This window comes from Rhinichthys klamathensis, unplaced genomic scaffold (assembly GCF_029890125.1).
Source record: "Rhinichthys klamathensis goyatoka isolate OS25496 unplaced genomic scaffold, OSU_Roscu_1.1 h1tg000236l_1, whole genome shotgun sequence".
NCBI lineage: Eukaryota > Metazoa > Chordata > Actinopteri > Cypriniformes > Leuciscidae > Rhinichthys > Rhinichthys klamathensis.
Genome location: NW_026606759.1, coordinates 2,474,950 through 2,500,757, shown reverse-complemented (window position 1 = coordinate 2,500,757; position 25,808 = coordinate 2,474,950). Strand labels below are relative to the sequence as shown.

The 25,808-nt window shown below is 43.8% G+C and overlaps 1 protein-coding gene and 24 non-coding genes across 25 annotated transcripts; 1 reads left to right on the top strand and 24 right to left on the bottom strand.

Annotated features, from left to right (window-relative positions):
* Positions 1 to 578: 578 nt before the first annotated feature.
* Positions 579 to 649, bottom strand: trnag-gcc (transfer RNA glycine (anticodon GCC)). The gene has a single exon. It is a non-coding gene; the product is annotated as a tRNA-Gly (tRNA).
* Positions 650 to 933: 284 nt separating this feature from the next.
* trnag-gcc (transfer RNA glycine (anticodon GCC)) lies at positions 934 to 1,004 on the bottom strand. Its single transcript has one exon. It is a non-coding gene; the product is annotated as a tRNA-Gly (tRNA).
* A 938-nt stretch (positions 1,005 to 1,942) lies between these two features.
* On the bottom strand, positions 1,943 to 2,013 carry trnag-gcc (transfer RNA glycine (anticodon GCC)). Its single transcript has one exon. It is a non-coding gene; the product is annotated as a tRNA-Gly (tRNA).
* A 284-nt stretch (positions 2,014 to 2,297) lies between these two features.
* Positions 2,298 to 2,368, bottom strand: trnag-gcc (transfer RNA glycine (anticodon GCC)). The gene has a single exon. It is a non-coding gene; the product is annotated as a tRNA-Gly (tRNA).
* Positions 2,369 to 3,108: 740 nt separating this feature from the next.
* trnag-gcc (transfer RNA glycine (anticodon GCC)) lies at positions 3,109 to 3,179 on the bottom strand. Its single transcript has one exon. It is a non-coding gene; the product is annotated as a tRNA-Gly (tRNA).
* Positions 3,180 to 4,177: 998 nt separating this feature from the next.
* On the bottom strand, positions 4,178 to 4,248 carry trnag-gcc (transfer RNA glycine (anticodon GCC)). The gene has a single exon. It is a non-coding gene; the product is annotated as a tRNA-Gly (tRNA).
* Positions 4,249 to 4,532: 284 nt separating this feature from the next.
* On the bottom strand, positions 4,533 to 4,603 carry trnag-gcc (transfer RNA glycine (anticodon GCC)). Its single transcript has one exon. It is a non-coding gene; the product is annotated as a tRNA-Gly (tRNA).
* Positions 4,604 to 5,242: 639 nt separating this feature from the next.
* Positions 5,243 to 5,313, bottom strand: trnag-gcc (transfer RNA glycine (anticodon GCC)). Its single transcript has one exon. It is a non-coding gene; the product is annotated as a tRNA-Gly (tRNA).
* A 938-nt stretch (positions 5,314 to 6,251) lies between these two features.
* Positions 6,252 to 6,322, bottom strand: trnag-gcc (transfer RNA glycine (anticodon GCC)). Its single transcript has one exon. It is a non-coding gene; the product is annotated as a tRNA-Gly (tRNA).
* A 284-nt stretch (positions 6,323 to 6,606) lies between these two features.
* Positions 6,607 to 6,677, bottom strand: trnag-gcc (transfer RNA glycine (anticodon GCC)). Its single transcript has one exon. It is a non-coding gene; the product is annotated as a tRNA-Gly (tRNA).
* A 740-nt stretch (positions 6,678 to 7,417) lies between these two features.
* On the bottom strand, positions 7,418 to 7,488 carry trnag-gcc (transfer RNA glycine (anticodon GCC)). The gene has a single exon. It is a non-coding gene; the product is annotated as a tRNA-Gly (tRNA).
* Positions 7,489 to 8,486: 998 nt separating this feature from the next.
* trnag-gcc (transfer RNA glycine (anticodon GCC)) lies at positions 8,487 to 8,557 on the bottom strand. The gene has a single exon. It is a non-coding gene; the product is annotated as a tRNA-Gly (tRNA).
* Positions 8,558 to 8,841: 284 nt separating this feature from the next.
* On the bottom strand, positions 8,842 to 8,912 carry trnag-gcc (transfer RNA glycine (anticodon GCC)). The gene has a single exon. It is a non-coding gene; the product is annotated as a tRNA-Gly (tRNA).
* A 639-nt stretch (positions 8,913 to 9,551) lies between these two features.
* trnag-gcc (transfer RNA glycine (anticodon GCC)) lies at positions 9,552 to 9,622 on the bottom strand. Its single transcript has one exon. It is a non-coding gene; the product is annotated as a tRNA-Gly (tRNA).
* A 284-nt stretch (positions 9,623 to 9,906) lies between these two features.
* Positions 9,907 to 9,977, bottom strand: trnag-gcc (transfer RNA glycine (anticodon GCC)). Its single transcript has one exon. It is a non-coding gene; the product is annotated as a tRNA-Gly (tRNA).
* A 639-nt stretch (positions 9,978 to 10,616) lies between these two features.
* trnag-gcc (transfer RNA glycine (anticodon GCC)) lies at positions 10,617 to 10,687 on the bottom strand. The gene has a single exon. It is a non-coding gene; the product is annotated as a tRNA-Gly (tRNA).
* Positions 10,688 to 11,625: 938 nt separating this feature from the next.
* On the bottom strand, positions 11,626 to 11,696 carry trnag-gcc (transfer RNA glycine (anticodon GCC)). The gene has a single exon. It is a non-coding gene; the product is annotated as a tRNA-Gly (tRNA).
* Positions 11,697 to 11,980: 284 nt separating this feature from the next.
* Positions 11,981 to 12,051, bottom strand: trnag-gcc (transfer RNA glycine (anticodon GCC)). The gene has a single exon. It is a non-coding gene; the product is annotated as a tRNA-Gly (tRNA).
* A 1,095-nt stretch (positions 12,052 to 13,146) lies between these two features.
* On the bottom strand, positions 13,147 to 13,217 carry trnag-gcc (transfer RNA glycine (anticodon GCC)). Its single transcript has one exon. It is a non-coding gene; the product is annotated as a tRNA-Gly (tRNA).
* Positions 13,218 to 13,845: 628 nt separating this feature from the next.
* Positions 13,846 to 13,916, bottom strand: trnag-gcc (transfer RNA glycine (anticodon GCC)). Its single transcript has one exon. It is a non-coding gene; the product is annotated as a tRNA-Gly (tRNA).
* A 1,095-nt stretch (positions 13,917 to 15,011) lies between these two features.
* trnag-gcc (transfer RNA glycine (anticodon GCC)) lies at positions 15,012 to 15,082 on the bottom strand. Its single transcript has one exon. It is a non-coding gene; the product is annotated as a tRNA-Gly (tRNA).
* Positions 15,083 to 20,511: 5,429 nt separating this feature from the next.
* LOC130099799 (uncharacterized) lies at positions 20,512 to 23,605 on the top strand. The gene is made up of 3 exons (XM_056265605.1): positions 20,512 to 20,659; positions 21,304 to 22,424; positions 22,526 to 23,605. The coding sequence occupies exons 1-3, from the start codon at positions 20,520 to 20,522 to the stop codon at positions 23,581 to 23,583; spliced, it is 2,319 nt and encodes a 772-aa protein (XP_056121580.1). The 5' UTR covers positions 20,512 to 20,519; the 3' UTR covers positions 23,584 to 23,605.
* A 1,193-nt stretch (positions 23,606 to 24,798) lies between these two features.
* On the bottom strand, positions 24,799 to 24,869 carry trnag-gcc (transfer RNA glycine (anticodon GCC)). The gene has a single exon. It is a non-coding gene; the product is annotated as a tRNA-Gly (tRNA).
* A 284-nt stretch (positions 24,870 to 25,153) lies between these two features.
* On the bottom strand, positions 25,154 to 25,224 carry trnag-gcc (transfer RNA glycine (anticodon GCC)). The gene has a single exon. It is a non-coding gene; the product is annotated as a tRNA-Gly (tRNA).
* Positions 25,225 to 25,508: 284 nt separating this feature from the next.
* On the bottom strand, positions 25,509 to 25,579 carry trnag-gcc (transfer RNA glycine (anticodon GCC)). The gene has a single exon. It is a non-coding gene; the product is annotated as a tRNA-Gly (tRNA).
* Positions 25,580 to 25,808: the final 229 nt, after the last annotated feature.

The following is a 25,808-nucleotide window of genomic DNA, read 5'->3' as shown; positions in this document are numbered from 1 at the left end:
TGGGTCGTGAAATAGATGGAAGATGAGGAAGACATTGATCTTGGGTTAAAACATCTTTAACGAGAGGCACGTCATTTGAGGCGGCACATTGACGACAAGATTCATGAGGGCAAATTATTGCCCTTGAGCTGGCAATCGCTGTCAGTAATGTGGATTAGCAGAAGTTACATAACAAAGCTTTTTTGAAAACCATGACCTATGGCACATCATTATTAACTTTCTGCATAGGCCGGGAATCTGACCCAGGTCTCCCGCTTGGGAAGCGAGAATTCTACCACTGAACCATCAATGCTCTACAGCCTCATAACGACACATCCTCGTGTGATTGGTACATTCAGGGAAGGAGGTTGCTTCATGGGTCGTGAAATAGATGAAAGATAAGGAAGACTTATTGATCTTGGGTTAAAACATCTCTAACGAGAGGCACATGATTTGAGGCGGAACATTGACGACAAGATTCATGAGGGCAAATTATTGCCCTTGAGCTGGCAATCGCTGTCAGTAATGTGGATTGGCAAAAGTTACATAACAAAGCTTTTTTGAAGACCATGACCTCAGGCACACCATAAGGAACTTTTTGCATTGGCCGGGAATCGGACCCGGGTCTCCTGCGTGGCAGGCGAGAATTCTACCACTGAACCACCAATGCTCTACATCTTCCAAAAGACACGTCACTGTGTGATCGGTAGATTCAGGGAGGTTATGCTTCATGGGTCGTGAAATAGATGGAAGATGAGGAAGATTTATTGATCTTGGGTTAAAACATCTTTAACGAGAGGCACATTATTTGGGGCGGCACATTGACGACAAGATTCATGAGGGCAAATTATTGCCCTTGAGCTGGCAATCGCTGTCAGTAATGTGGCTTAGCAGAAGTTACATAACAAAGCTTTTTTGAAGACCATGACCTTAGGCACACCATAAGGAACTTTTTGCATTGGCCGGGAATCGGACCTGGGTCTCCCGCGTGGCAGGCGAGAATTCTACCACTGAACCATCAATGCTCTACATCTTCCAAAAGACACGTCACTGTGTGATCGGTACATTCAGGCAGGTTATGCTTCATGGGTCGCGAAATAGATGGAAGATGAGGAAGACTTATTGATCTTGAGTTAAAACATCTTTAACGAGAGGCACATCATTTGATGCGGCACATTGAGGGGAAATGATTGCCCTTGAGCTGGCAATCGCTGTCAGTAATGTGGATTAGCAGAAGTTACATAACAAAGCTTTTTTGAAGACCATGACCTCTGGCACATCATAATTAACTTCCTGCATTGGCCGGTAATCGGACCCGGGTCTCCGGCTTGGGAAGCGAGAATTCTACCACTGAACCACCAATGCTCTCCAGCCTCATAACGGCACGTCCTCGTGTGATTGGTACAATCAGGGAAGGAGTTTATGCTTCATGGGTCGCGAAATAGATGAAAGATAAGGAAGACTTATTGATCACATTGACGACAAGATTCATGAGGGTAAATTATTGTCCTTGAGCTGGCACTCGCTGTCAGTAATGTGGATTGGCAGAAGTTACATAATAAAGCTTTTTTGAAGACCATGACCTCAGGCACACCATAAGAAATTTTTTGCATTGGCCGGGAATCAGACCCCGGTCTCCCGCGTGGCAGGCAAGAATTCTACCACTGAACCACCAATGCTCTACATCTTCCAAAAGACACTTCACTGTGTGATCGGTACATTCAGGCAGGTTATGCTTCATGGGCCCCGAAATAGATGGAAGATGAGGAAGACTTATTGATCTTGGGTTAAAACATCTTTAACGAGAGGCACATCATTTGAGGCGGCACATTGACGACAAGATTCATGAGGGTAAATTATTGCCCTTGAGCTGGCAATCGCTGTCAGTAATGTGGATTAGCAGAAGTTACATAACAAAGCTTTTTTGAAGACCATGACCTCAGGCACACCATAAGGAACTCTTTGCATTGGCCGGGAATCGGACTCGGGTCTCCCGCGTGGCAGGCGAGAATTCTACCACTGAACCACCAATGCTCTACATCTTCCAAAAGACACTTCACTGTGTGATCGGTCCATTCAGGCAGGTTATGCTTCATGGGTCGCGAAATAGATGGAAGATGAGGAAGATTTATTGATCTTGGGTTAAAACATCTTTAATGAGAGGCACATCATTTGAGGCGGCACATTGACGACAAGATTCATGAGGGCAAATTATTGCCCTTGAGCTGGCAATCGCTGTCAGTAATGTGGCTTAGCAGAAGTTACATAACAAAGCTTTTTTGAAGACCATTACCTCAGGCTCACCATAAGGAACATTTTACATTGGCCGGGAATCGAACCCGGGTCTCCTGCGTGGCAGGCGAGAATTCTACCACTGAACCATCAATGCTCGACATCTTCCAAAAGACACGTCACTGTGTGATCGGTACATTCAGGCAGGTTATGCTTCATGGGTTGAAAAATAGATGGAAAATGAGGAAGATTTATTGATCTTGGGTTAAAACATCTTTAACGAGAGGCACATCATTTGAGGCGGCACATTGACGACAAGATTCATGAGGGCAAATTATTGCCCTTGAGCTGGCAATCGCTGTCAGTAATGTCATTACTGTCAGGCACATCATTTGAGGCGGCACATTTACGACAAGATTCATGAGGGCAAATTATTGCCCTTGAGCTGGCAATCGCTGTCAGTAATGTGGATTAGCAGAAGTTACATAACAAAGCTTTTTTGAAGACCATGACCTCAGGCACACCAAAATTAACTACTTGCAATGGCCGGGAATCAGACCCGTGTCTCCCGCGTGGCAGGCAAGAATTCTACCAATGAACCACCAATGCTCTACAGTCACATGACGACACGTCCTTGTGTGATTGGTACATTCAGGGAAGGAGTTTATGCTTCATGGGTCGCGAAATAGATGGAAGATGATGAAGACTTATTCATCTTGGGTTAAAACATCTTTAACGAGAGGCACATCATTTGAGGCGGCACATTGACGAAAAGATTCATGAGGGCAAATTATTGCCCTTGAGCTGGCAATCGCTGTCAGTAATGTGGATTAGCAGAAGTTACATAACAAAGCTTTTTTGAAGACCATGACCTCAGGCACACCATAAGGAACTTCTTGCCTTGGCCGGGAATCGGACCCAGGTCTCCCACGTGGCAGGCGAGAATTCTACCACTGAACCACCAATGCTCTACAGTCACATGACGACACGTCCTTGTGTGATTGGTACATTCAGGGAAGGAGGTTATGCTTCATGGGTCGCGAAATAGATGGAAGATGAGGAAGACTTATTGATCTTGGGTTAAAACATCTTTAACGAGAGGCACATCATTTGAGGCGGCACATTAACGACAAGATTCATGAGGGCAAATTATTGCCCTTGAGGTGGCAATCGGTGTCAGTAATGTGGATTAGCAGAAGTTACATAACAAAGCTTTTTTGATGACCATGACCTCAGGCACACCATAAGGAACTTCTTGCATTGGCCGGGAATCGGACCCGGGTCTCCCGAGTGGCAGGCGAGAATTCTACCACTGAACCACAAATGCTCTACATCTTCCAAACGACACATCACTGTGTGATCGGTACATTCAGGCAGGTTATGCTTCATTGGTCGTGAAATAGATGGAAGATGAGGAAGACATTGATCTTGGGTTAAAACATCTTTAACGAGAGGCACGTCATTTGAGGCGGCACATTGACGACAAGATTCATGAGGGCAAATTATTGCCCTTGAGCTGGCAATCGCTGTCAGTAATGTGGATTAGCAGAAGTTACATAACAAAGCTTTTTTGAAAACCATGACCTCTGGCACATCATTATTAACTTTCTGCATAGGCCGGGAATCTGACCCAGGTCTCCCGCTTGGGAAGCGAGAATTCTACCACTGAACCATCAATGCTCTACAGCCTCATAACGACACGTCCTCGTGTGATTGGTACATTCAGGGAAGGAGGTTGCTTCATAGGTCGTGAAATAGATGAAAGATAAGGAAGACTTCTTGATCTTGGGTTAAAACATCTCTAACGAGAGGCACATCATTTGAGGCGGAACATTGACGACAAGATTCATGAGGGCAAATTATTGCCCTTGAGCCGGCAATCGCTGTCAGTAATGTGGATTAGCAGAAGTTACATAACAAAGCTTTTTTGAAGACCATGACCTCAAGCACACCATAAGGAACTTCTTGCATTGGCCGGGAATCGGACCCGGGTCTCCCGCGTGGCAGGCGAGAATTCTACCACTGAACCACCAATGCTCTACATCTTCCAAAAGACACGTCACTGTGTGATCGGTAGATTCAGGGAGGTTATGCTTCATGGGTCGTGAAATAGATGGAAGATGAGGAAGATTTATTGATCTTGGGTTAAAACATCTTTAACGAGAGGCACATCATTTGAGGCGGCACATTAACGACAAGATTCATGAGGGCAAATTATTGCCCTTGAGGTGGCAATCGGTGTCAGTAATGTGGATTAGCAGAAGTTACAGAACAAAGCTTTTTTGATGACCATGACCTCAGGCACACCATAAGGAACTTCTTGCATTGGCCGGGAATCGGACCCGGGTCTCCCGAGTGGCAGGCGAGAGTTCTACCACTGAACCACAAATGCTCTATATCTTCCAAACGACACGTCACTGTGTGATCGGTACATTCAGGCAGGTTATGGTTCATGGGTCGTGAAATAGATGGAAGATGAGGAAGACATTGATCTTGGGTTAAAACATCTTTAACGAGAGGCACGTCATTTGAGGCGGCACATTGACGACAAGATTCATGAGGGCAAATTATTGCCCTTGAGCTGGCAATCGCTGTCAGTAATGTGGATTAGCAGAAGTTACATAACAAAGCTTTTTTGAAAACCATGACCTCTGGCACATCATTATTAACTTTCTGCATAGGCCGGGAATCTGACCCAGGTCTCCCGCTTGGGAAGCGAGAATTCTACCACTGAACCATCAATGCTCTACAGCCTCAAAACGACACGTCCTCGTGTGATTGGTACATTCAGGGAAGGAGGTTGCTTCATGGGTCGTGAAATAGATGAAAGATAAGGAAGACTTATTGATCTTGGGTTAAAACATCTCTAACGAGAGGCACATCATTTGAGGCGGAACATTGACGACAAGATTCATGAGGGCAAATTATTGCCCTTGAGCTGGCAATCGCTGTCAGTAATGTGGATTAGCAGAAGTTACATAACAAAGCTTTTTTGAAGACCATGACCTCAGGCACACCATAAGGAACTTTTTGCATTGGCCGGGAATCGGACCCGGGTCTCCCGCGTGGCAGGCGAGAATTCTACCACTGAACCACCAATGCTCTACATCTTCAAAAAAACACGTCACTGTGTGATCTGTAGATTCAGGGAGGTTATGCTTCATGGGTAGCGAAATAGATGAAAGATGAGGAAGACTTATTGATCTTGAGTTAAAACATCTTTAACGAGAGGCACATCATTTGATGCAGCACATTGAGGGGAAATTATTGCCCTTGAGCTGCCAATCGCTGTCAGTAATGTGGATTAGCAGAAGTTACATAACAAAGCTTTTTTGAAGACCATGACCTCTGGCACATCATAATTAACTTCCTGCTTTGGCCGGGAATCGGACCCGGGTCTCCGGCTTGGGAAGCGAGAATTCTACCACTGAACCACCAATGCTCTCCAGCCTCATAACGGCACGTCCTCGTGTGATTGGTACAATCAGGGAAGGAGTTTATGCTTCATGGGTCGCGACATAGATGAAAGATAAGGAAGACTTATTGATCACATTGACGACAAGATTCATGAGGGTAAATTATTGCCCTTGAGCTGGCAATCGCTGTCAGTAATGTGGATTGGCAGAAGTTACATAACAAAGCTTTTTTGAAGACCATGACCTCTGGCACACCATAAGGAACTTTTTGCATTGGCCGGGAATCGGACCCCGGTCTCCCGCCTGCCAGACAAGAATTCTACCACTGAACCACCAATGCTCTACATCTTCCAAAAGACACTTCACTGTGTGATCGGTACATTCAGGCAGGTTATGCTTCATGGGTCCCGAAATAGATGGAAGATGAGGAAGACTTATTGATCTTGGGTTAAAACATCTTTAACGAGAGGCACATCATTTGAGGCGGCACATTGACGACAAGATTCATGAGTGTAAATTATTGCCCTTGAGCTGGCAATCGCTGTCAGTAATGTGGATTAGCAGAAGTTACATAACAAAACTTTTTTGAAGACCATGACCTCAGGCACACCATAAGGAACTTTTTGCATTGGCCGGGAATCGGACCGGGGTCTCCCGCGTGGCAGGCGAGAATTCTACCACTGAACCACCAATGCTCTACATCTTCCAAAAGACACTTCACTGTGTGATCGGTCCATTCAGGCAGGTTATGCTTCATGGGTCGCGAAATAGATGGAAGATGAGGAAGATTTATTGATCTTGGGTTAAAACATCTTTAATGAGAGGCACATCATTTGAGGCGGCACATTGACGACAAGATTCATGAGGGCAAATTATTGCCCTTGAGCTGGCAATCGCTGTCAGTAATGTGGCTTAGCAGAAGTTACATAACAAAGCTTTTTTGAAGACCATTACCTCAGGCTCACCATAAGGAACATTTTACATTGGCCGGGAATCGAACCCGGGTCTCCTGCGTGGCAGGCGAGAATTCTACCACTGAACCATCAATGCTCGACATCTTCCAAAAGACACGTCACTGTGTGATCGGTACATTCAGGCAGGTTATGCTTCATGGGTTGAAAAATAGATGGAAAATGAGGAAGATTTATTGATCTTGGGTTAAAACATCTTTAACGAGAGGCACATCATTTGAGGCGGCACATTGACGACAAGATTCATGAGGGCAAATTATTGCCCTTGAGCTGGCAATCGCTGTCAGTAATGTCATTACTGTCAGGCACATCATTTGAGGCGGCACATTTACGACAAGATTCATGAGGGCAAATTATTGCCCTTGAGCTGGCAATCGCTGTCAGTAATGTGGATTAGCAGAAGTTACATAACAAAGCTTTTTTGAAGACCATGACCTCAGGCACACCAAAATTAACTACTTGCAATGGCCGGGAATCAGACCCGTGTCTCCCGCGTGGCAGGCAAGAATTCTACCAATGAACCACCAATGCTCTACAGTCACATGACGACACGTCCTTGTGTGATTGGTACATTCAGGGAAGGAGTTTATGCTTCATGGGTCGCGAAATAGATGGAAGATGATGAAGACTTATTCATCTTGGGTTAAAACATCTTTAACGAGAGGCACATCATTTGAGGCGGCACATTGACGAAAAGATTCATGAGGGCAAATTATTGCCCTTGAGCTGGCAATCGCTGTCAGTAATGTGGATTAGCAGAAGTTACATAACAAAGCTTTTTTGAAGACCATGACCTCAGGCACACCATAAGGAACTTCTTGCCTTGGCCGGGAATCGGACCCAGGTCTCCCACGTGGCAGGCGAGAATTCTACCACTGAACCACCAATGCTCTACAGTCACATGACGACACGTCCTTGTGTGATTGGTACATTCAGGGAAGGAGGTTATGCTTCATGGGTCGCGAAATAGATGGAAGATGAGGAAGACTTATTGATCTTGGGTTAAAACATCTTTAACGAGAGGCACATCATTTGAGGCGGCACATTAACGACAAGATTCATGAGGGCAAATTATTGCCCTTGAGGTGGCAATCGGTGTCAGTAATGTGGATTAGCAGAAGTTACATAACAAAGCTTTTTTGATGACCATGACCTCAGGCACACCATAAGGAACTTCTTGCATTGGCCGGGAATCGGACCCGGGTCTCCCGAGTGGCAGGCGAGAATTCTACCACTGAACCACAAATGCTCTACATCTTCCAAACGACACATCACTGTGTGATCGGTACATTCAGGCAGGTTATGCTTCATTGGTCGTGAAATAGATGGAAGATGAGGAAGACATTGATCTTGGGTTAAAACATCTTTAACGAGAGGCACGTCATTTGAGGCGGCACATTGACGACAAGATTCATGAGGGCAAATTATTGCCCTTGAGCTGGCAATCGCTGTCAGTAATGTGGATTAGCAGAAGTTACATAACAAAGCTTTTTTGAAAACCATGACCTCTGGCACATCATTATTAACTTTCTGCATAGGCCGGGAATCTGACCCAGGTCTCCCGCTTGGGAAGCGAGAATTCTACCACTGAACCATCAATGCTCTACAGCCTCATAACGACACGTCCTCGTGTGATTGGTACATTCAGGGAAGGAGGTTGCTTCATAGGTCGTGAAATAGATGAAAGATAAGGAAGACTTCTTGATCTTGGGTTAAAACATCTCTAACGAGAGGCACATCATTTGAGGCGGAACATTGACGACAAGATTCATGAGGGCAAATTATTGCCCTTGAGCCGGCAATCGCTGTCAGTAATGTGGATTAGCAGAAGTTACATAACAAAGCTTTTTTGAAGACCATGACCTCAAGCACACCATAAGGAACTTCTTGCATTGGCCGGGAATCGGACCCGGGTCTCCCGCGTGGCAGGCGAGAATTCTACCACTGAACCACCAATGCTCTACATCTTCCAAAAGACACGTCACTGTGTGATCGGTAGATTCAGGGAGGTTATGCTTCATGGGTCGTGAAATAGATGGAAGATGAGGAAGATTTATTGATCTTGGGTTAAAACATCTTTAACGAGAGGCACATCATTTGAGGCGGCACATTAACGACAAGATTCATGAGGGCAAATTATTGCCCTTGAGGTGGCAATCGGTGTCAGTAATGTGGATTAGCAGAAGTTACAGAACAAAGCTTTTTTGATGACCATGACCTCAGGCACACCATAAGGAACTTCTTGCATTGGCCGGGAATCGGACCCGGGTCTCCCGAGTGGCAGGCGAGAGTTCTACCACTGAACCACAAATGCTCTACATCTTCCAAACGACACATCACTGTGTGATCGGTACATTCAGGCAGGTTATGCTTCATTGGTCGTGAAATAGATGGAAGATGAGGAAGACATTGATCTTGGGTTAAAACATCTTTAACGAGAGGCACGTCATTTGAGGCGGCACATTGACGACAAGATTCATGAGGGCAAATTATTGCCCTTGAGCTGGCAATCGCTGTCAGTAATGTGGATTAGCAGAAGTTACATAACAAAGCTTTTTTGAAAACCATGACCTCTGGCACATCATTATTAACTTTCTGCATAGGCCGGGAATCTGACCCAGGTCTCCCGCTTGGGAAGCGAGAATTCTACCACTGAACCATCAATGCTCTACAGCCTCATAACGACACGTCCTCGTGTGATTGGTACATTCAGGGAAGGAGGTTGCTTCATAGGTCGTGAAATAGATGAAAGATAAGGAAGACTTCTTGATCTTGGGTTAAAACATCTCTAACGAGAGGCACATCATTTGAGGCGGAACATTGACGACAAGATTCATGAGGGCAAATTATTGCCCTTGAGCCGGCAATCGCTGTCAGTAATGTGGATTAGCAGAAGTTACATAACAAAGCTTTTTTGAAGACCATGACCTCAAGCACACCATAAGGAACTTCTTGCATTGGCCGGGAATCGGACCCGGGTCTCCCGCGTGGCAGGCGAGAATTCTACCACTGAACCACCAATGCTCTACATCTTCCAAAAGACACGTCACTGTGTGATCGGTAGATTCAGGGAGGTTATGCTTCATGGGTCGTGAAATAGATGGAAGATGAGGAAGATTTATTGATCTTGGGTTAAAACATCTTTAACGAGAGGCACATCATTTGAGGCGGCACATTAACGACAAGATTCATGAGGGCAAATTATTGCCCTTGAGGTGGCAATCGGTGTCAGTAATGTGGATTAGCAGAAGTTACAGAACAAAGCTTTTTTGATGACCATGACCTCAGGCACACCATAAGGAACTTCTTGCATTGGCCGGGAATCGGACCCGGGTCTCCCGAGTGGCAGGCGAGAGTTCTACCACTGAACCACAAATGCTCTATATCTTCCAAACGACACGTCACTGTGTGATCGGTACATTCAGGCAGGTTATGGTTCATGGGTCGTGAAATAGATGGAAGATGAGGAAGACATTGATCTTGGGTTAAAACATCTTTAACGAGAGGCACGTCATTTGAGGCGGCACATTGACGACAAGATTCATGAGGGCAAATTATTGCCCTTGAGCTGGCAATCGCTGTCAGTAATGTGGATTAGCAGAAGTTACATAACAAAGCTTTTTTGAAAACCATGACCTCTGGCACATCATTATTAACTTTCTGCATAGGCCGGGAATCTGACCCAGGTCTCCCGCTTGGGAAGCGAGAATTCTACCACTGAACCATCAATGCTCTACAGCCTCAAAACGACACGTCCTCGTGTGATTGGTACATTCAGGGAAGGAGGTTGCTTCATGGGTCGTGAAATAGATGAAAGATAAGGAAGACTTATTGATCTTGGGTTAAAACATCTCTAACGAGAGGCACATCATTTGAGGCGGAACATTGACGACAAGATTCATGAGGGCAAATTATTGCCCTTGAGCTGGCAATCGCTGTCAGTAATGTGGATTAGCAGAAGTTACATAACAAAGCTTTTTTGAAGACCATGACCTCAGGCACACCATAAGGAACTTTTTGCATTGGCCGGGAATCGGACCCGGGTCTCCCGCGTGGCAGGCGAGAATTCTACCACTGAACCACCAATGCTCTACATCTTCAAAAAAACACGTCACTGTGTGATCTGTAGATTCAGGGAGGTTATGCTTCATGGGTAGCGAAATAGATGAAAGATGAGGAAGACTTTTTGATCTTGAGTTAAAACATCTTTAACGAGAGGCACATCATTTGATGCAGCACATTGAGGGGAAATTATTGCCCTTGAGCTGCCAATCGCTGTCAGTAATGTGGATTAGCAGAAGTTACATAACAAAGCTTTTTTGAAGACCATGACCTCTGGCACATCATAATTAACTTCCTGCTTTGGCCGGGAATCGGACCCGGGTCTCCGGCTTGGGAAGCGAGAATTCTACCACTGAACCACCAATGCTCTCCAGCCTCATAACGGCACGTCCTCGTGTGATTGGTACAATCAGGGAAGGAGTTTATGCTTCATGGGTCGCGACATAGATGAAAGATAAGGAAGACTTATTGATCACATTGACGACAAGATTCATGAGGGTAAATTATTGCCCTTGAGCTGGCAATCGCTGTCAGTAATGTGGATTGGCAGAAGTTACATAACAAAGCTTTTTTGAAGACCATGACCTCTGGCACACCATAAGGAACTATTTGCATTGGCCGGGAATCGGACCCCGGTCTCCCGCCTGCCAGACAAGAATTCTACCACTGAACCACCAATGCTCTACATCTTCCAAAAGACACTTCACTGTGTGATCGGTACATTCAGGCAGGTTATGCTTCATGGGTCCCGAAATAGATGGAAGATGAGGAAGACTTATTGATCTTGGGTTAAAACATCTTTAACGAGAGGCACATCATTTGAGGCGGCACATTGACGACAAGATTCATGAGTGTAAATTATTGCCCTTGAGCTGGCAATCGCTGTCAGTAATGTGGATTAGCAGAAGTTACATAACAAAACTTTTTTGAAGACCATGACCTCAGGCACACCATAAGGAACTTTTTGCATTGGCCGGGAATCGGACCGGGGTCTCCCGCGTGGCAGGCGAGAATTCTACCACTGAACCACCAATGCTCTACATCTTCCAAAAGACACTTCACTGTGTGATCGGTCCATTCAGGCAGGTTATGCTTCATGGGTCGCGAAATAGATGGAAGATGAGGAAGATTTATTGATCTTGGGTTAAAACATCTTTAATGAGAGGCACATCATTTGAGGCGGCACATTGACGACAAGATTCATGAGGGCAAATGATTGCCCTTGAGCTGGCAATCGATGTCAGTAATGTGGCTTAGCAGAAGTTACATAACAAAGCTTTTTTGAAGACCATTACCTCAGGCTCACCATAAGGAACATTTTACATTGGCCGGGAATCGAACCCGGGTCTCCTGCGTGGCAGGCGAGAATTCTACCACTGAACCACCAATGCTCTACATCTTCCAAAAGACACGTCACTGTGTGATCGGTACATTCAGGCAGGTTATGCTTCATGGGTTGAAAAATAGATGGAAAATGAGGAAGATTTATTGATCTTGGGTTAAAACATCTTTAACGAGAGGCACATAATTTGAGGCGGCACATTGACGACAAGATTCATGAGGGCAAATTATTGCCCTTGAGCTGGCAATCGCTGTCAGTAATGTCATTACTGTCAGGCACATCATTTGAGGCGGCACATTGACGACAAGATTCATGAGGGCAAATTATTGCCCTTGAGCTGGCAATCGCTGTCAGTAATGTGGATTAGCAGAAGTTACATAACAAAGCTTTTTTGAAGACCATGACCTCAGGCACACCAAAATTAACTACTTGCAATGGCCGGGAATCAGACCCGGGTCTCCCGCGTGGCAGGCAAGAATTCTACCACTGAACCACCAATGCTCTACAGTCACATGACGACACTTCCTTGTTTGATTGGTACATTCAGGGAAGGAGGTTATGCTTCATGGGTCGTGAAATAGATGGAAGATGAGGAAGACATTGATCTTGGGTTAAAACATCTTTAACGAGAGGCACGTCATTTGAGGCGGCACATTGACGACAAGATTCATGAGGGCAAATTATTGCCCTTGAGCTGGCAATCGCTGTCAGTAATGTGGATTAGCAGAAGTTACATAACAAAGCTTTTTTGAAAACCATGACCTCTGGCACATCATTATTAACTTTCTGCATAGGCCGGGAATCTGACCCAGGTCTCCCGCTTGGGAAGCGAGAATTCTACCACTGAACCATCAATGCTCTACAGCCTCATAACGACACGTCCTCGTGTGATTGGTACATTCAGGGAAGGAGGTTGCTTCATGGGTCGTGAAATAGATGAAAGATAAGGAAGACTTATTGATCTTGGGTTAAAACATCTCTAACGAGAGGCACATCATTTGAGGCGGCACATTGACGACAAGATTCATGAGGGCAAATTATTGCCCTTGAGCTGGCAATCGCTGTCAGTAATGTGGATTAGCAGAAGTTACATAACAAAGCTTTTTTGAAGACCATGACCTCAGGCACACCATAAGGAACTTTTTGCATTGGCCGGGAATCGGACCCGTGTCTCCCGCGTGGCAGGCGAGAATTCTACCACTGAACCACCAATGCTCTACATCTTCCAAAAGACACGTCACTGTGTGATCGGTACATTCAGGCAGGTCATGCTTCATGGGTAGCGAAATAGATGAAAGATGAGGAAGACTTATTGATCTTGAGTTAAAACATCTTTAACGAGAGGCACATCATTTGATGCAGCACATTGAGGGCAAATTATTGGCCTTGAGCTGGCAATCGCTGTCAGTAATGTGGATTAGCAGAAGTTACATAACAAAGCTTTTTTGAAGACCATGACCTCTGGCACATTATAATTAACTTCCTGCATTGCCCGGGAATCTGACCCGGGTCTCCCGCTTGGGAAGCGAGAATTGTACCACTGAACCACCAATGCTCTCCAGCCTCATAACGGCACGTCCTCGTGTGATTGGTACAATCAGGGAAGGAGGTTATGCTTCATGGGTCGCGAAATAGATGAAAGATGAGGAAGACTTATTGATCTTGGGTTAAAACATCTTTAACGAGAGGCACATCATTTGAGGCGGCACATTGACGACAAGATTCATGAGGGCAAATTATTGCCCTTGAGCTGGCAATTGCTGTCAGTAATGTGGATTAGCAGAAGTTACATAACAAAGCATTTTTGAAGACCATGACCTCAGGCTCACCATAAGGAACATTTTACATTGGCAGGGAATCGAACCCGGGTCTCCCGCGTGGCAGGCGAGAATTCTACCACTGAACCACCAATGCTCTACATCTTCCAAAAGACACTTCACTGTGTGATCGGTACATTCAGGTAGGTTATGCTTCATGGGTCGCGAAATAGATGGAAGATGAGGAAGATTTATTGATCTTGGGTTAAAACATCTTTAATGAGAGGCACATCATTTGAGGCGGCACATTGACGACAAGATTCATGAGGGCAAATTATTGCCCTTGAGCTGGCAATCGCTGTCAGTAATGTGGCTTAGCAGAAGTTACATAACAAAGCTTTTTTGAAGACCATTACCTCAGGCTCACCACAAGGAACATTTTACATTGGCCGGGAATCGAACCCGGGACTCCTGCGTGGCAGGGGAGAATTCTACCACTAAACCATCAATGCTCGACATCTTCCAAAAGACACGTCACTGTGTGATCGGTACATTCAGGCAGGTTATGCTTCATGGGTTGAAAAATAGATGGAAAATGAGGAAGATTTATTGATCTTGGGTTAAAACATCTTTAACGAGAGGCACATCATTTGAGGCGGCACATTGACGACAAGATTCATGAGGGCAAATTATTGCCCTTGAGCTGGCAATCGCTGTCAGTAATGTCATTACTGTCAGGCACATCATTTGAGGCGGCACATTGACGACAAGATTCATGAGGGCAAATTATTTCCCTTGAGCTGGCAATCGCTGTCAGTAATGTGGATTAGCAGAAGTTACATAACAAAGCTTTTTTGAAGACCATGACCTCAGGCACACCAAAATTAACTACTTGCATTGGCCGGGAATCAGACCCGTGTCTCCCGCGTGGCAGGCAAGAATTCTACCACTGAACCACCAATGCTCTACAGTCACATGACGACACGTCCTTGTGTGATTGGTACATTCAGGGAAGGAGTTTATGCTTCATGGGTCGCGAAATAGATGGAAGATGATGAAGACTTATTCATCTTGGGTTAAAACATCTTTAACGAGAGGCACATCATTTGAGGCGGCACATTGATGACAAGATTCATGAGGGCAAATTATTGCCCTTGAGCTGGCAATCGCTGTCAGTAATGTGGATTAGCAGAAGTTACATAACAAAGCTTTTTTGAAGACCATGACCTCAGGCACACCATAAGGAACTTCTTGCCTTGGCCGGGAATCGGACCCAGGTCTCCCACGTGGCAGGCGAGAATTCTACCACTGAACCACCAATGCTCTATAGTCACATGACGACACGTCCTTGTGTGATTGGTACATTCAGGGAAGGAGGTTATGCTTCATGGGTCGCGAAATAGATGGAAGATGAGGAAGACTTATTGATCTTGGGTTAAAACATCTTTAACGAGAGGCACATCATTTGAGGCGGCACATTAACGACAAGATTCATGAGGGCAAATTATTGCCCTTGAGGTGGCAATCGGTGTCAGTAATGTGGATTAGCAGAAGTTACATAACAAAGCTTTTTTGATGACCATGACCTCAGGCACACCATAAGGAACTTCTTGCATTGGCCGGGAATCGGACCCGGGTCTCCCGCGCGGCGGCCGTGGATTGTTCAGCTAAACGGCCCTAAACCGTTTCCCATTCATTTTCAATGGTAGTGCTAAACCACTACGGATGCAATATTATTTCGGCCACTAACGCTCTCTTGGCGCTCTTCCGTGTTTTGGCAGCCCCGGGAAAATTTAAAGTAGCCATTTTCATCGCGACTCGAAGAGAGAGAAACCTCACCGCATTCATCATATTTCAACACATCTGACTAAGGTACGATACTTTATTTTATCTCATCTTTTACTAGTAATGTTAAAACTTTATGCAAAAACGTCAGCATGCCCTGCCTGGTTTTCTTTTCTCATATGACGAATTCACACAAATGCTAGTAGGCTACCTTGCATTTTCGTTTTTCTGTTTCGTTTTTTGTGTGTGTAATGGTTTCGTTTAGTCTTGGATAAAATGTTAAATTAAATGTTATATTTGTATCAGATTGGTTTTCCCCGTGATATAATGCTCCATGAGCTTGCTAACTTAACTGTTTGTCATCTTTAACAAGTCATCTGTTGGCTTGACCATTATTTTCAACTTTTGTAATATTTATGAGATTGCATATATTAAATAGTTCAAAAACGAGATGTTAAAATGTTCACTCGCTGTCCCTGTGAGAACGTATGAGAATTATCCATGGTTTTACCACTAAAATGACTATTCTTACCAATAAAAATAGTACAGTACATACTATTACATTATTAGTAGATTCTTTTGTAGTAAAATCTCAATATCCATATATTTCCCACTGTTGCGCATGAACATAGTAGCCTACATAGGACATACATGGCATTAAATGAATACAGATAAAACACAAGAATATGAACATATTTACAAATTTATAGATCTGAATGATTCTGATCTATTTGTAAAAGAGCTGTGCAAATGGCAGTGTAAACAAATGTCAGTAATGCAAAAAGCCATTAAAATGGAGGGGTGCATAGAGTTCAGAGCACCTTAATAGGTACTCTTTCCACGTTTCGATTCCTTTCTTGATATGACCCCCTCTGGAGACCTTTAAATAAGTCAAATTTAACCCAGAGCAGCTTCTGTATACTAAAATCTAAAGCAGCGATACAAAAAATATTTTAAAAAAATGAAAGACGTAAATTGAATATATACATCTAATAGTTTTTTTTCCCCTCATATGTCACAGGCCAGCATGCAAAAAAAATTCAGTTTCTTTCCAGGGAGGATGAAAGTTGTTTTCCGCAAGGGACCTCGAGGATACCTCCGTCAGGATCCAACTGATGCAGCTAAGCTGCTCAAAGACAACCCGTCTCTGCAGGACAAGTCTGCACCTCTGAGGGAGGATATAGTCAAACAAAATGCCCTGACTGTGGTCCGTCAGAGAGGAGGGGATGCCTCAGACAGGGCAGAGGTGCTGGGGGAATACATCTTGCAGTTTGGTAAATATAAGGGGAAATCCTTCCGGTGGCTTTTGGAAAATGATGTAGGCTACACAATCTACCTCATAAAGCACACAGAGAAAGAAGAGGCTGCTGGAGTGTTTATGAACGAGGGGCACAGTAAGGCCAGCTTGTTTAGCTTTGTGGGCTATGCCCGGAGCTTTGAAGAAATCAAATCTCTTCTATGTTATGAGTCGGAAAAGCCCACAACTCGAGCAGTCTCAGAGGACGACCAGCTTGTTGGCTTTGGCTCTCGTGCCAAGAGCACCTGGCGGGAGGTGTGGGACAGCAGGGCTGATGGCTATGCAGCCTTCATCATGAGGACTAAGTGTTTTTCGGGGACTCAGATGTACAGACTGCAACAGTACCTGAGAAACAAGGAGTCAGCCTCTGTCCCCTCTCCACCAGTTCTTGCCTCAAGTGCACCTGATGAACCCATGAGTAGGTTTTTTTTATTCAGTATGCAAAAAATGTATTAGTTTTTTTTGTACCTATTCATTTACATCAAAATACAACTCAGTCATGGAACACATGCTTTTAACCAAAATAATTGCACTACAATGTATTGTTTCTGTCTGTGTCACAGGGATGGATGATGATGAGGACCTGGAGAAAGCAATGCTGAGTATATCGCCCACCAAGGAACTGGTTCAGTGTTGTAAGTACAGACGTTCTACTGAGTGAACATTCAAAATTGAGTTTGGCTCAAACAGTGTCATTAAATGCGAGTCTGCTATACCATTGAATCTTTTTGTGTGTTGCCAGATGATGCTGCTTCATCATCATCATCATCATCATCATCATCATCATTTGCTGTACCGGGACAAGCCACAGGAATTGAAATAGGTTTCATAAAAGTTCACACATGTTGGATCGAGCCACAATGAATTGCTCTTCAAAACGCAACCATGAATTTAACCGTTCTTTTGTGTGTTTTGTGTGTTCTGGTCATGTTCTGGCCATGTTCATGTTCCACTAATGTTATGTTTGCATGCTGATGTTCCTATAGCAACCAATATGGTTCATGAATTGATTTCCTCAATGGTGAGGGTAAGTAACAAAGTAATTTTTTTCCTTAAGCATGTTATTTAGGGTAGGAAAAATCATATTGCTTCCCCTGCTTAGACTTATAAAGGCTTATATTATTATAATTGAGCATCAATCCATACAAAAATGTGTGTAAGAATAAAGTGTATTACCATTCAAATATATCAGAATGAAGTACCCCTTGAATTTATAAGACTTAGCAGGTGAAGTAAGATTTTAGTGGTCTGTGTCTTTACCAAGACTGATCGTTTCATGTTTCTAACTGACATAATAATGTCTATTTTAGAACCAGCTGCTTCACTGTCCAGGCCACCTGCTGACACTCAAAGGAAACCGCACGAGTCACTAGTAGATGGTAATTGCAGTGTAATTTGTTTCTCCATCTTTCATATTAATCCAATAAATCAATTGTCTTATCCACTTTGGTAATATCAGTTATACTTCAATAATTTACTGGGTTAATGGTTTTGTTATCCGCTTGTCTTTCCTTCCTTGTGGTCCGGCCATGCCTACAGTGAAGAGACCTGTGCCCCTTCCTTCTGAACTGCAGTTTCTGGTGAATGTCTCAGCACCAGGTGTGTTTTTTTATATTCAGTTTTATTTGGTGTTATTTTATTTGGCCCATATGGGTGTTATAAGTTTCTTCAAGGCTATACAGCAGTGGTAACAAATAGGGTAATTAGGTTAATAAATAAATTATGCAATATAAAGCAATCAGGTTTATTGGTTTTAACTTAACCATACATTGATCTTTTCAGGAACCCTCCCACCTTCTGAGAACTCCTCTTCCCCTCATACACCTGAGCCACCACACAGTAAGATGTTTTCATAACTCCTTTCTCAAGTGTTACTGGGCCCAACTGTGTCCTTTATTGTGGAGTCTATAATGAGAAGAATAAAAAGTGTAAATGTTATGACATCCACAGATGGGCATAAATACATGAAAAAATGTATTTAAAATAAAAACACAAAATACCTCAGTTGAAATGGATAAAAATAAAATCTCAAATACTGTGTGGAGAAAATGTATTTAAATACAAATACAGTATTTTGAAAATACTAAAATAATACACCTACATGTATTTAAATACAAAATATATTTTATTTCTTTTTTCAAAGACATTCAAATGCAAAATAGTATTTTATATTTCAAATACGTATTTTAAATACATGTATCTGAAATACTGCCCATCCCTGATGGCATTGCACTAATCTACTTTTTCTATTTTATTCTTGTTCTCTCAGGTGTTCCTTCTGTTGGTGTTCCCCCATCGACACTCAGACCAGCCCCTCGTACATCTGAGACACCACACAGTAAGATGTTTTTATCTCACAACTACTCTGAAGATGTTACTATGGCCAAAATATGTTTTCATTTATTATGCAATCTGTGATAATACAATGTGTGAAAAATACTAAGTTCAATTTAAATTAAAATTTATTTGCATAGCACTTTTCACAATACATGTCGTTTCAAAGCAGCTTTACAGAAAATGCATGCGTCTAGTTCTTTACAATTCAAAGTGATGTTATCGGTTATGCGTTTCAGAAATTGACATATAAAAATGACAGTTAGCTAATAATGTATTAATGTAAGGCAGAAACAAAAAGCTAATTTAAGTAATGAATACATGTTTGTTATTAGATGTTTGGAATAAATGGAAAACAAGTCACTAATTATGTTTTTGTTTTTCCTTGTTCCCACAGCAGGGCCTTCTGCTTTTGTTGCCCCACCGGCACAGAGACCAGATCAGGATATAAGCCATTGGACCTGTTCTTATCATCAGAAAATGTGGATGAAGACAGAGCTCCAATCTCTGGGACTGTGGCCTGGGTCTCACCATTTGCTCAAGCCAGGAAACGCCCTTTCATTATTGCGTCTCCCGCCACAGCCAGAACTCATTGACACTGTGTCAGTGCTCCCATCCCGCAATTTCTTTCAGCTCCATCCATTTTTTATTTGGAAACCAGAAAGTGACATCATGGTGAGACTGAGAAATAATTGTATTCTCCCATGTCTTCATGGTTGTCCAAAGCCAGATATAGTCTCAGCCGGTGTGGGCAGGCCTCGAGTGATTGTTGGCACCAGTGGACAATACTACATCTTTGCTTCACGTCTCCGCTGCAGGATGTGCAAGAGGATCTGGTTTGCTGACAGTCCTCAGTGGACGGAGAAACTGCCAAAACGGTTCACAAACATTCTGCCAGCCTTCCTAACTTACAAAAAGGCCATTTGTAAGTCTGTGCTTCACGAGCTGAGGCGCACTGGCAAGTCACCTTCAGACATGGCAAACCAGGTGAATGAGCTGATGCACCTTAAATATGAACAAGCTCACCTGGCATATCTTCACAGCATACAGAACGTCTGGGATGCTGAGGCTGGGGTTTACGGGCAGACGACTCTTGGTCACCTTGTGAGGAAGGATAACATGCCACAGTCTTTTGGAGCCTACGATGATGCAGATGGGTGGTGTGGAGTCTCTGTCTCTGCTCACTACCTGACTGACTGCCTCATTGATGAGTACCGGCGCCAACAGCCGGCTATCACTAAGCTCCTGCAGGGCACTTTTGGACAGGTCTTGCGGTCTGACCACACCAGGAAGGTGTCACGAAAAGTGACCTTGTCATCTGGTACCATGTCAAGCTATGCAGTTATGAATGAGAATTGGATGATTGCCTCCTGGGTGATGGTGCAGTCTGAGAGAGAGAAGTCCCTTGAACCCATGTACCAGGGGTTAGCAAGGAGGTACAATGGTGCAGGGGTGGAGAAGGCCAATTACCACTGGGTAGACAGGTGAGAAATATCTCCTTCCACTATCACTAACATACATGATATTTGTGACTCTTAAAAAGTATGGATGTAACGATTCACTCAACTCACGATGCGATACGAATCTCTGTAAACCCTAGAGATGGTTGTGCGTGAAAATCCCAGTAGATTAGCAGTTTCTGAAATACTCAGACCAGCCCTTCTGGCACCAACAATCATGCCACGTTCAAAGTCACTCAAATCACCTTTCTTCCCCATACTGATGCTCGGTTTGAACTGCAGGAGATTGTCTTGACCATGTCTACATGCCTAAATGCACTGAGTTGCCGCCATGTGATTGGCTGCTTAGAAATTAAGTGTTAACGAGCAGTTGGACAGGTGTACCTAATAAAGTGGCCGGTGAGTGTAATTTGTATCATTACACTAGCAAGATTTAAAAAAAAAGAAGAAAACATTTAGAAAAATATGCCATAGAAATCAACAAATTATATTAAAATAGAGTAAACATCCCTGCTGTTTAAAATGTGTATCAGGATTTGTTTAACATCTCAACCGACATAAATCATCACATATTTTTATCGATTTTCAACCGATTGTAAATGAATCGTTACATCCCTATCAAAGAGTAATTTTTGTAATTCTAATCATTTCCGTCTACTTGTGTTCAGGGATTGCTGCGCACCATTCAAAATCCCTGACCTTCACCACGGAGAGCACCTCAACTGGGATGCCTGGAGTACCACACAATCTATCATCACTGAGGCCACTGCTGGGCCTTTGGAGAACACCTGTGCATCCCGTACACAATACAACCCCAACATTGTGGTCAAGTTGGATTTGTTTCACTGTATGAGGCGTTTCACACGGGAGTGCACTTCAGAGCATCATCCCCTCTACAGCACCTTTTGTCAGCTCCTCTCTGCTGCCTTTTCTGTCGTGGATCAGGAGGACCTGCAGAAGCTCAGGGATGCTTATCAGTTCTGTGGAATTCAGCCATCAAATCCTACAAAACAGCACATCAGAGAGCACTGTAGGACCAGAATTCCACAGCCAACAGAACTGATCGACAGAGTGGAGAAAGTTCTTCTGCATTTCCACCTAACCACAGACCCAAACAACTTACCTCTCTTCAAACCTTCGATGCTGAAGACATGGCGTATCCAGAGGGTGCACATTCTCCGTGGGTGCCTCAGTGACCCTGAGGTCACAGAGGGAATCCTGTACAGGTATGGGGGAACTCTGCAGCTTAATCATGTCCCTGGTGAAGGTGCAAAAGTCCCCATATGGATTCCAGTCAGAGGGACCTCACAACAGGAGGGGTATCATTTCCACCAGGCCCAGTGGATTACTGGAACTCATGTGTCCTGCGAATTGTTCCAGGCCCAGGGAATGACAGGGGTGGCACGGTGGAACTACAAGAGGCTTCTGGACCTTAAGCAGCCAGATGTAATCCTCCCACCTGTGTTTGATCCAGTACTGATAACTGAGCTAAACTCTGCTTCAAAGAGAGTGACTGGGAAAGAGAAGTACCCTGTACTGCACCTCTCTGACAGGGACACGGGAGAGAAGTTTGGCCTTGAATACAGAGAGCCAGAGTGCCGTCCAGTTCAACTTGATTGGAACAAACATAGGGTGCAAAAGAAAGATACTTCTGTTCTTGTGTCTCTCCCCCCTGACCCAACACCACCCACTACTGTGCCTGTGTCCCAGTCCCCCCAAATTAAACCTGCTGCAATCCATAAGGTACAGATGTTGTCCCAAGGAAGCATGGAACCTCCAGTTAAAATGGGTAAGTTAATACTAATTTCCAGGACCAACATTTTAAATAGAATTGAAAATCATCATCTCAGAAAATGAGTAAAATAACAATTCACTTTTTCTTTGTTCCAGAAACCTCTAGTACCCCACCCCTGCCTTTGCAGTCCTCACCAAGGAGTGCCCGCACTGGACCAATCAAGACTGGTGGACGAGTGTTCGTCTTGGACCACAAACGCTGGACATCATCAATGAAGGAGGCTATAGACGGCCTCCTAGACAATTACCATGGACAGAAAGACATGTTGAAGCTTGTGGATCAAGACTATGCAGCTATGGTCCATCGGTCTGCCACAGATCCAAACAGTCTGCTTCATCCCACAACTAAATACCATATAACACAGTACATAAAACACCTGGCTAAACAGTTAAACACAAGTTCATCACTGAACACGAGTCCAGAAAAACTTTTGGAGACACAAAAACTGTGGCAAAGTTTAACTGAGGGAAGTGAGACAGTCCATGTCCCAGTTGTAGAACTGCCACCAGCCATTGTGAATCCAGCAGATCCGATCTCACAGCCAGCATCTGAGAAGCAACTAACACAGGAGAATGTACAGAAAATAGTACAGGACATATTGCTACATCAGCAGGAGCAGCAACAGCAGCAGCAGCAACAAAAACCCAGACAGACGAAAAAATGTCTTGCGTGTGGGCAGCCAAAATCCCGCTACCAAAGTGACGGATCATCAATTCATCACTTTTATCAACAAGGGCCTGTTAGATATCACTACTGCTCCACAAAGGTGTTTAAAGCCTATTCTATGGAGGGACTGACAAATCCTAGAATGGCCTTTGAAGAGTTTGCACAGACTGACTTCTTTCAGCGTGAACTGCAATTAACAAAGCGCAGAGTGGAAGACAAAGCTGAAAAGAAGAGGAAACTCCCGGACCCTCAACCTCAGGGAAGGTTGTGCCGTTTCTGTCGCACAGAGCTAAAGCAGGGCCCAAACAGCAAACATATTCACACAGGGTTTCCAGGAGTGGCAGGAAAATACATTTACTGCCCACCTAAAGTCCTCGCCTTATATAAAGACAGAGGCATGGCACAGGAAATGACATGGAGGGAATTTCAAGCCTCATCATTCTATGTCATGGAAAAGGAGAGATGGGCAGCAGAGAGAAAGAAATAGAAATTCTGAACTTGATGCATTTCATATTTTAATCATCCGTTGTTTTCATGTTGCACCATTCTGTTGCTCCATCTGTTCCTTTCAAATACATACACATTTTAATCTGTCATTGTTTTTGTTCTTCACGTCCTGTCCTTAACATGACATCCATCCTACCTCAGGAGATCTAAACGGATCATATTCTGGTAAATTGTAACTATTTGTAAATTGTGTACTGATTAATGTGATTGATTTTGTTGTTATTTCCTTGTGTAAATAAATCTAATTAATCTTGTTCTTTTTTCTTGGGTAGGATCTGTATAGTTATTACTCATTATAAACTTTTTTTTATATAGGCCTATATACTCGCTTGTTTTCAGTCCCTATTGTTAGCCCCATCCCATTGCTTTGCTGCAGCTATACATTCCTTAGTTATACTTGGTTGTTTTAACAATTTCAACAGAATGTTTTAAATATGTTTAATAAAACATTGATTTTAAGTAAAAAACTTGTTTCGCTTGATTTCATCTTATAACACTAGTCAGATTATTTTAAAGGTCAAATAGGTTATTTGTAATTCACTCACAATCAGATTGCAGCATTTTAGCCCACTGTCCTTGGTACTGAATTTAACAGAGGATCAGTCTTGAGTTATGAATTATTTTTGCTGTATAATTTTACATATGATACTGATATTACATACTAGAATTTGGGCCTTCCTCTAATATACACATTTCAAACTGAACGGATGTAGATTTTAACCTGCCTTTCATTTGAAATTCTTAATAACTAGTGAAGCATTTCAGTACCATGGACAAGAAAATACAATTCAGTACCATGGACAGCGGGATCAAAATGCTACAATATGATTGGCTGTCAGTGTATTACAACTATCCGCGGCTGGCCCCCGCTTGGGAACCGAGAATTCTACCACTGAACCACCAATGCTCTCCAGCCTCATAACGGAACGTCCTCGTGTGATTGGTACAATCAGGGAAGGAGGTTATGCTTCATGGGTCGCGAAATAGATGAAAGATGAGGAAGACTTATTGATCTTGGGTTAAAACATCTTTAACGAGAGGCACATCATTTGAGCCGGCACATTGACGACAAGATTCATGAGGGCAAATTATTGCCCTTGAGCTGGCAATCGCTGTCAGTAATGTGGATTAGCAGAAGTTACATAACAAAGCTTTTTTGAAGACCATGACCTCAGGCACACCACAAGATACTTCTTGCATTGGCCGGGAATCGGACCCGGGTCTCCCGCGTGGCAGGCAAGAACTCTACCACTGAACCACCAATGCTCTACATCTTCCAAACGACACGTCACTGTGTGATCGGTACATTCAGGCAGGTTATGCTTCATGAGTCGCGAAATAGATGGAAGATGAGGAAGATTTATTGATCTTGGGTTAAAACATCTTTAACGAGAGGCACATCATTTGAGGCGGCACATTGCCGACAAGATTCATGAGGGCAAATTATTGCCCTTGAGCTGTCAATTGCTGTCAGTAATGTGGATTAGCAGAAGTTACATAACAAAGCTTTTTTGAAGACCATGACCTCAGGCACACCATAAGGAACTTTTTGCATTGGCCGGGAATCGGACCCTGGTCTCCCGCGTGGCAGGCGAGAATTCTACCACTGAACCACCAATGCTCTACATCTTCCAAACGACACGTCACTGTGTGATCGGTACATTCAGGCAGGTTATGCTTCATGGGTCGCGAAATAGATGGAAGATGAGGAAGATTTATTGATCTTGGGTTAAAACATCTTTAACGAGAGGCACATCATTTGAGGCGGCACATTGACGACAAGATTCATGAGGGCAAATTATTGCCCTTGAGCTGGCAATTGCTGTCAGTAATGTGGATTAGCAGAAGTTACATAACAAAGCTTTTTTGAAGACCATGACCTCAGGCACACCATAAGGAACTTTTTGCATTGGCCGGGAATCGGACCCGGGTCTCCCGCGTGGCAGGCGAGAATTCTACCACTGAACCACCAATGCCCTACACCTTCCAAAAGACACGTCACTGTGTGATCGGTACATTCAGGCAGGTTATGCTTCATGGGTCGCGAAATAGATGGAAGATGAGGAAGACTTATTGATCTTGGGTTAAAACATCTTTAACGAGAGGCACATCATTTGAGGCGGCACATTGACGACAAGATTCATATGCTTCATGGGTCGCGAAATAGATGGGCCGCCCGGGCGAGCATAAGCGTCATCTCCGGGT

Bases quoted from the DNA above. Each gene is read 5' to 3' on its own strand.
- LOC130099799 (XM_056265605.1), top strand. From the start codon at position 20,520: ATGAATGAGAATTGGATGATTGCCTCCTGGGTGATGGTGCAGTCTGAG. The intron at 20,660-21,303 runs GTGAGAAATATC...ACTTGTGTTCAG, and splicing joins AATTACCACTGGGTAGACAG to GGATTGCTGCGCACCATTCA. The intron at 22,425-22,525 runs GTAAGTTAATAC...TCTTTGTTCCAG, and splicing joins GGAACCTCCAGTTAAAATGG to AAACCTCTAGTACCCCACCC.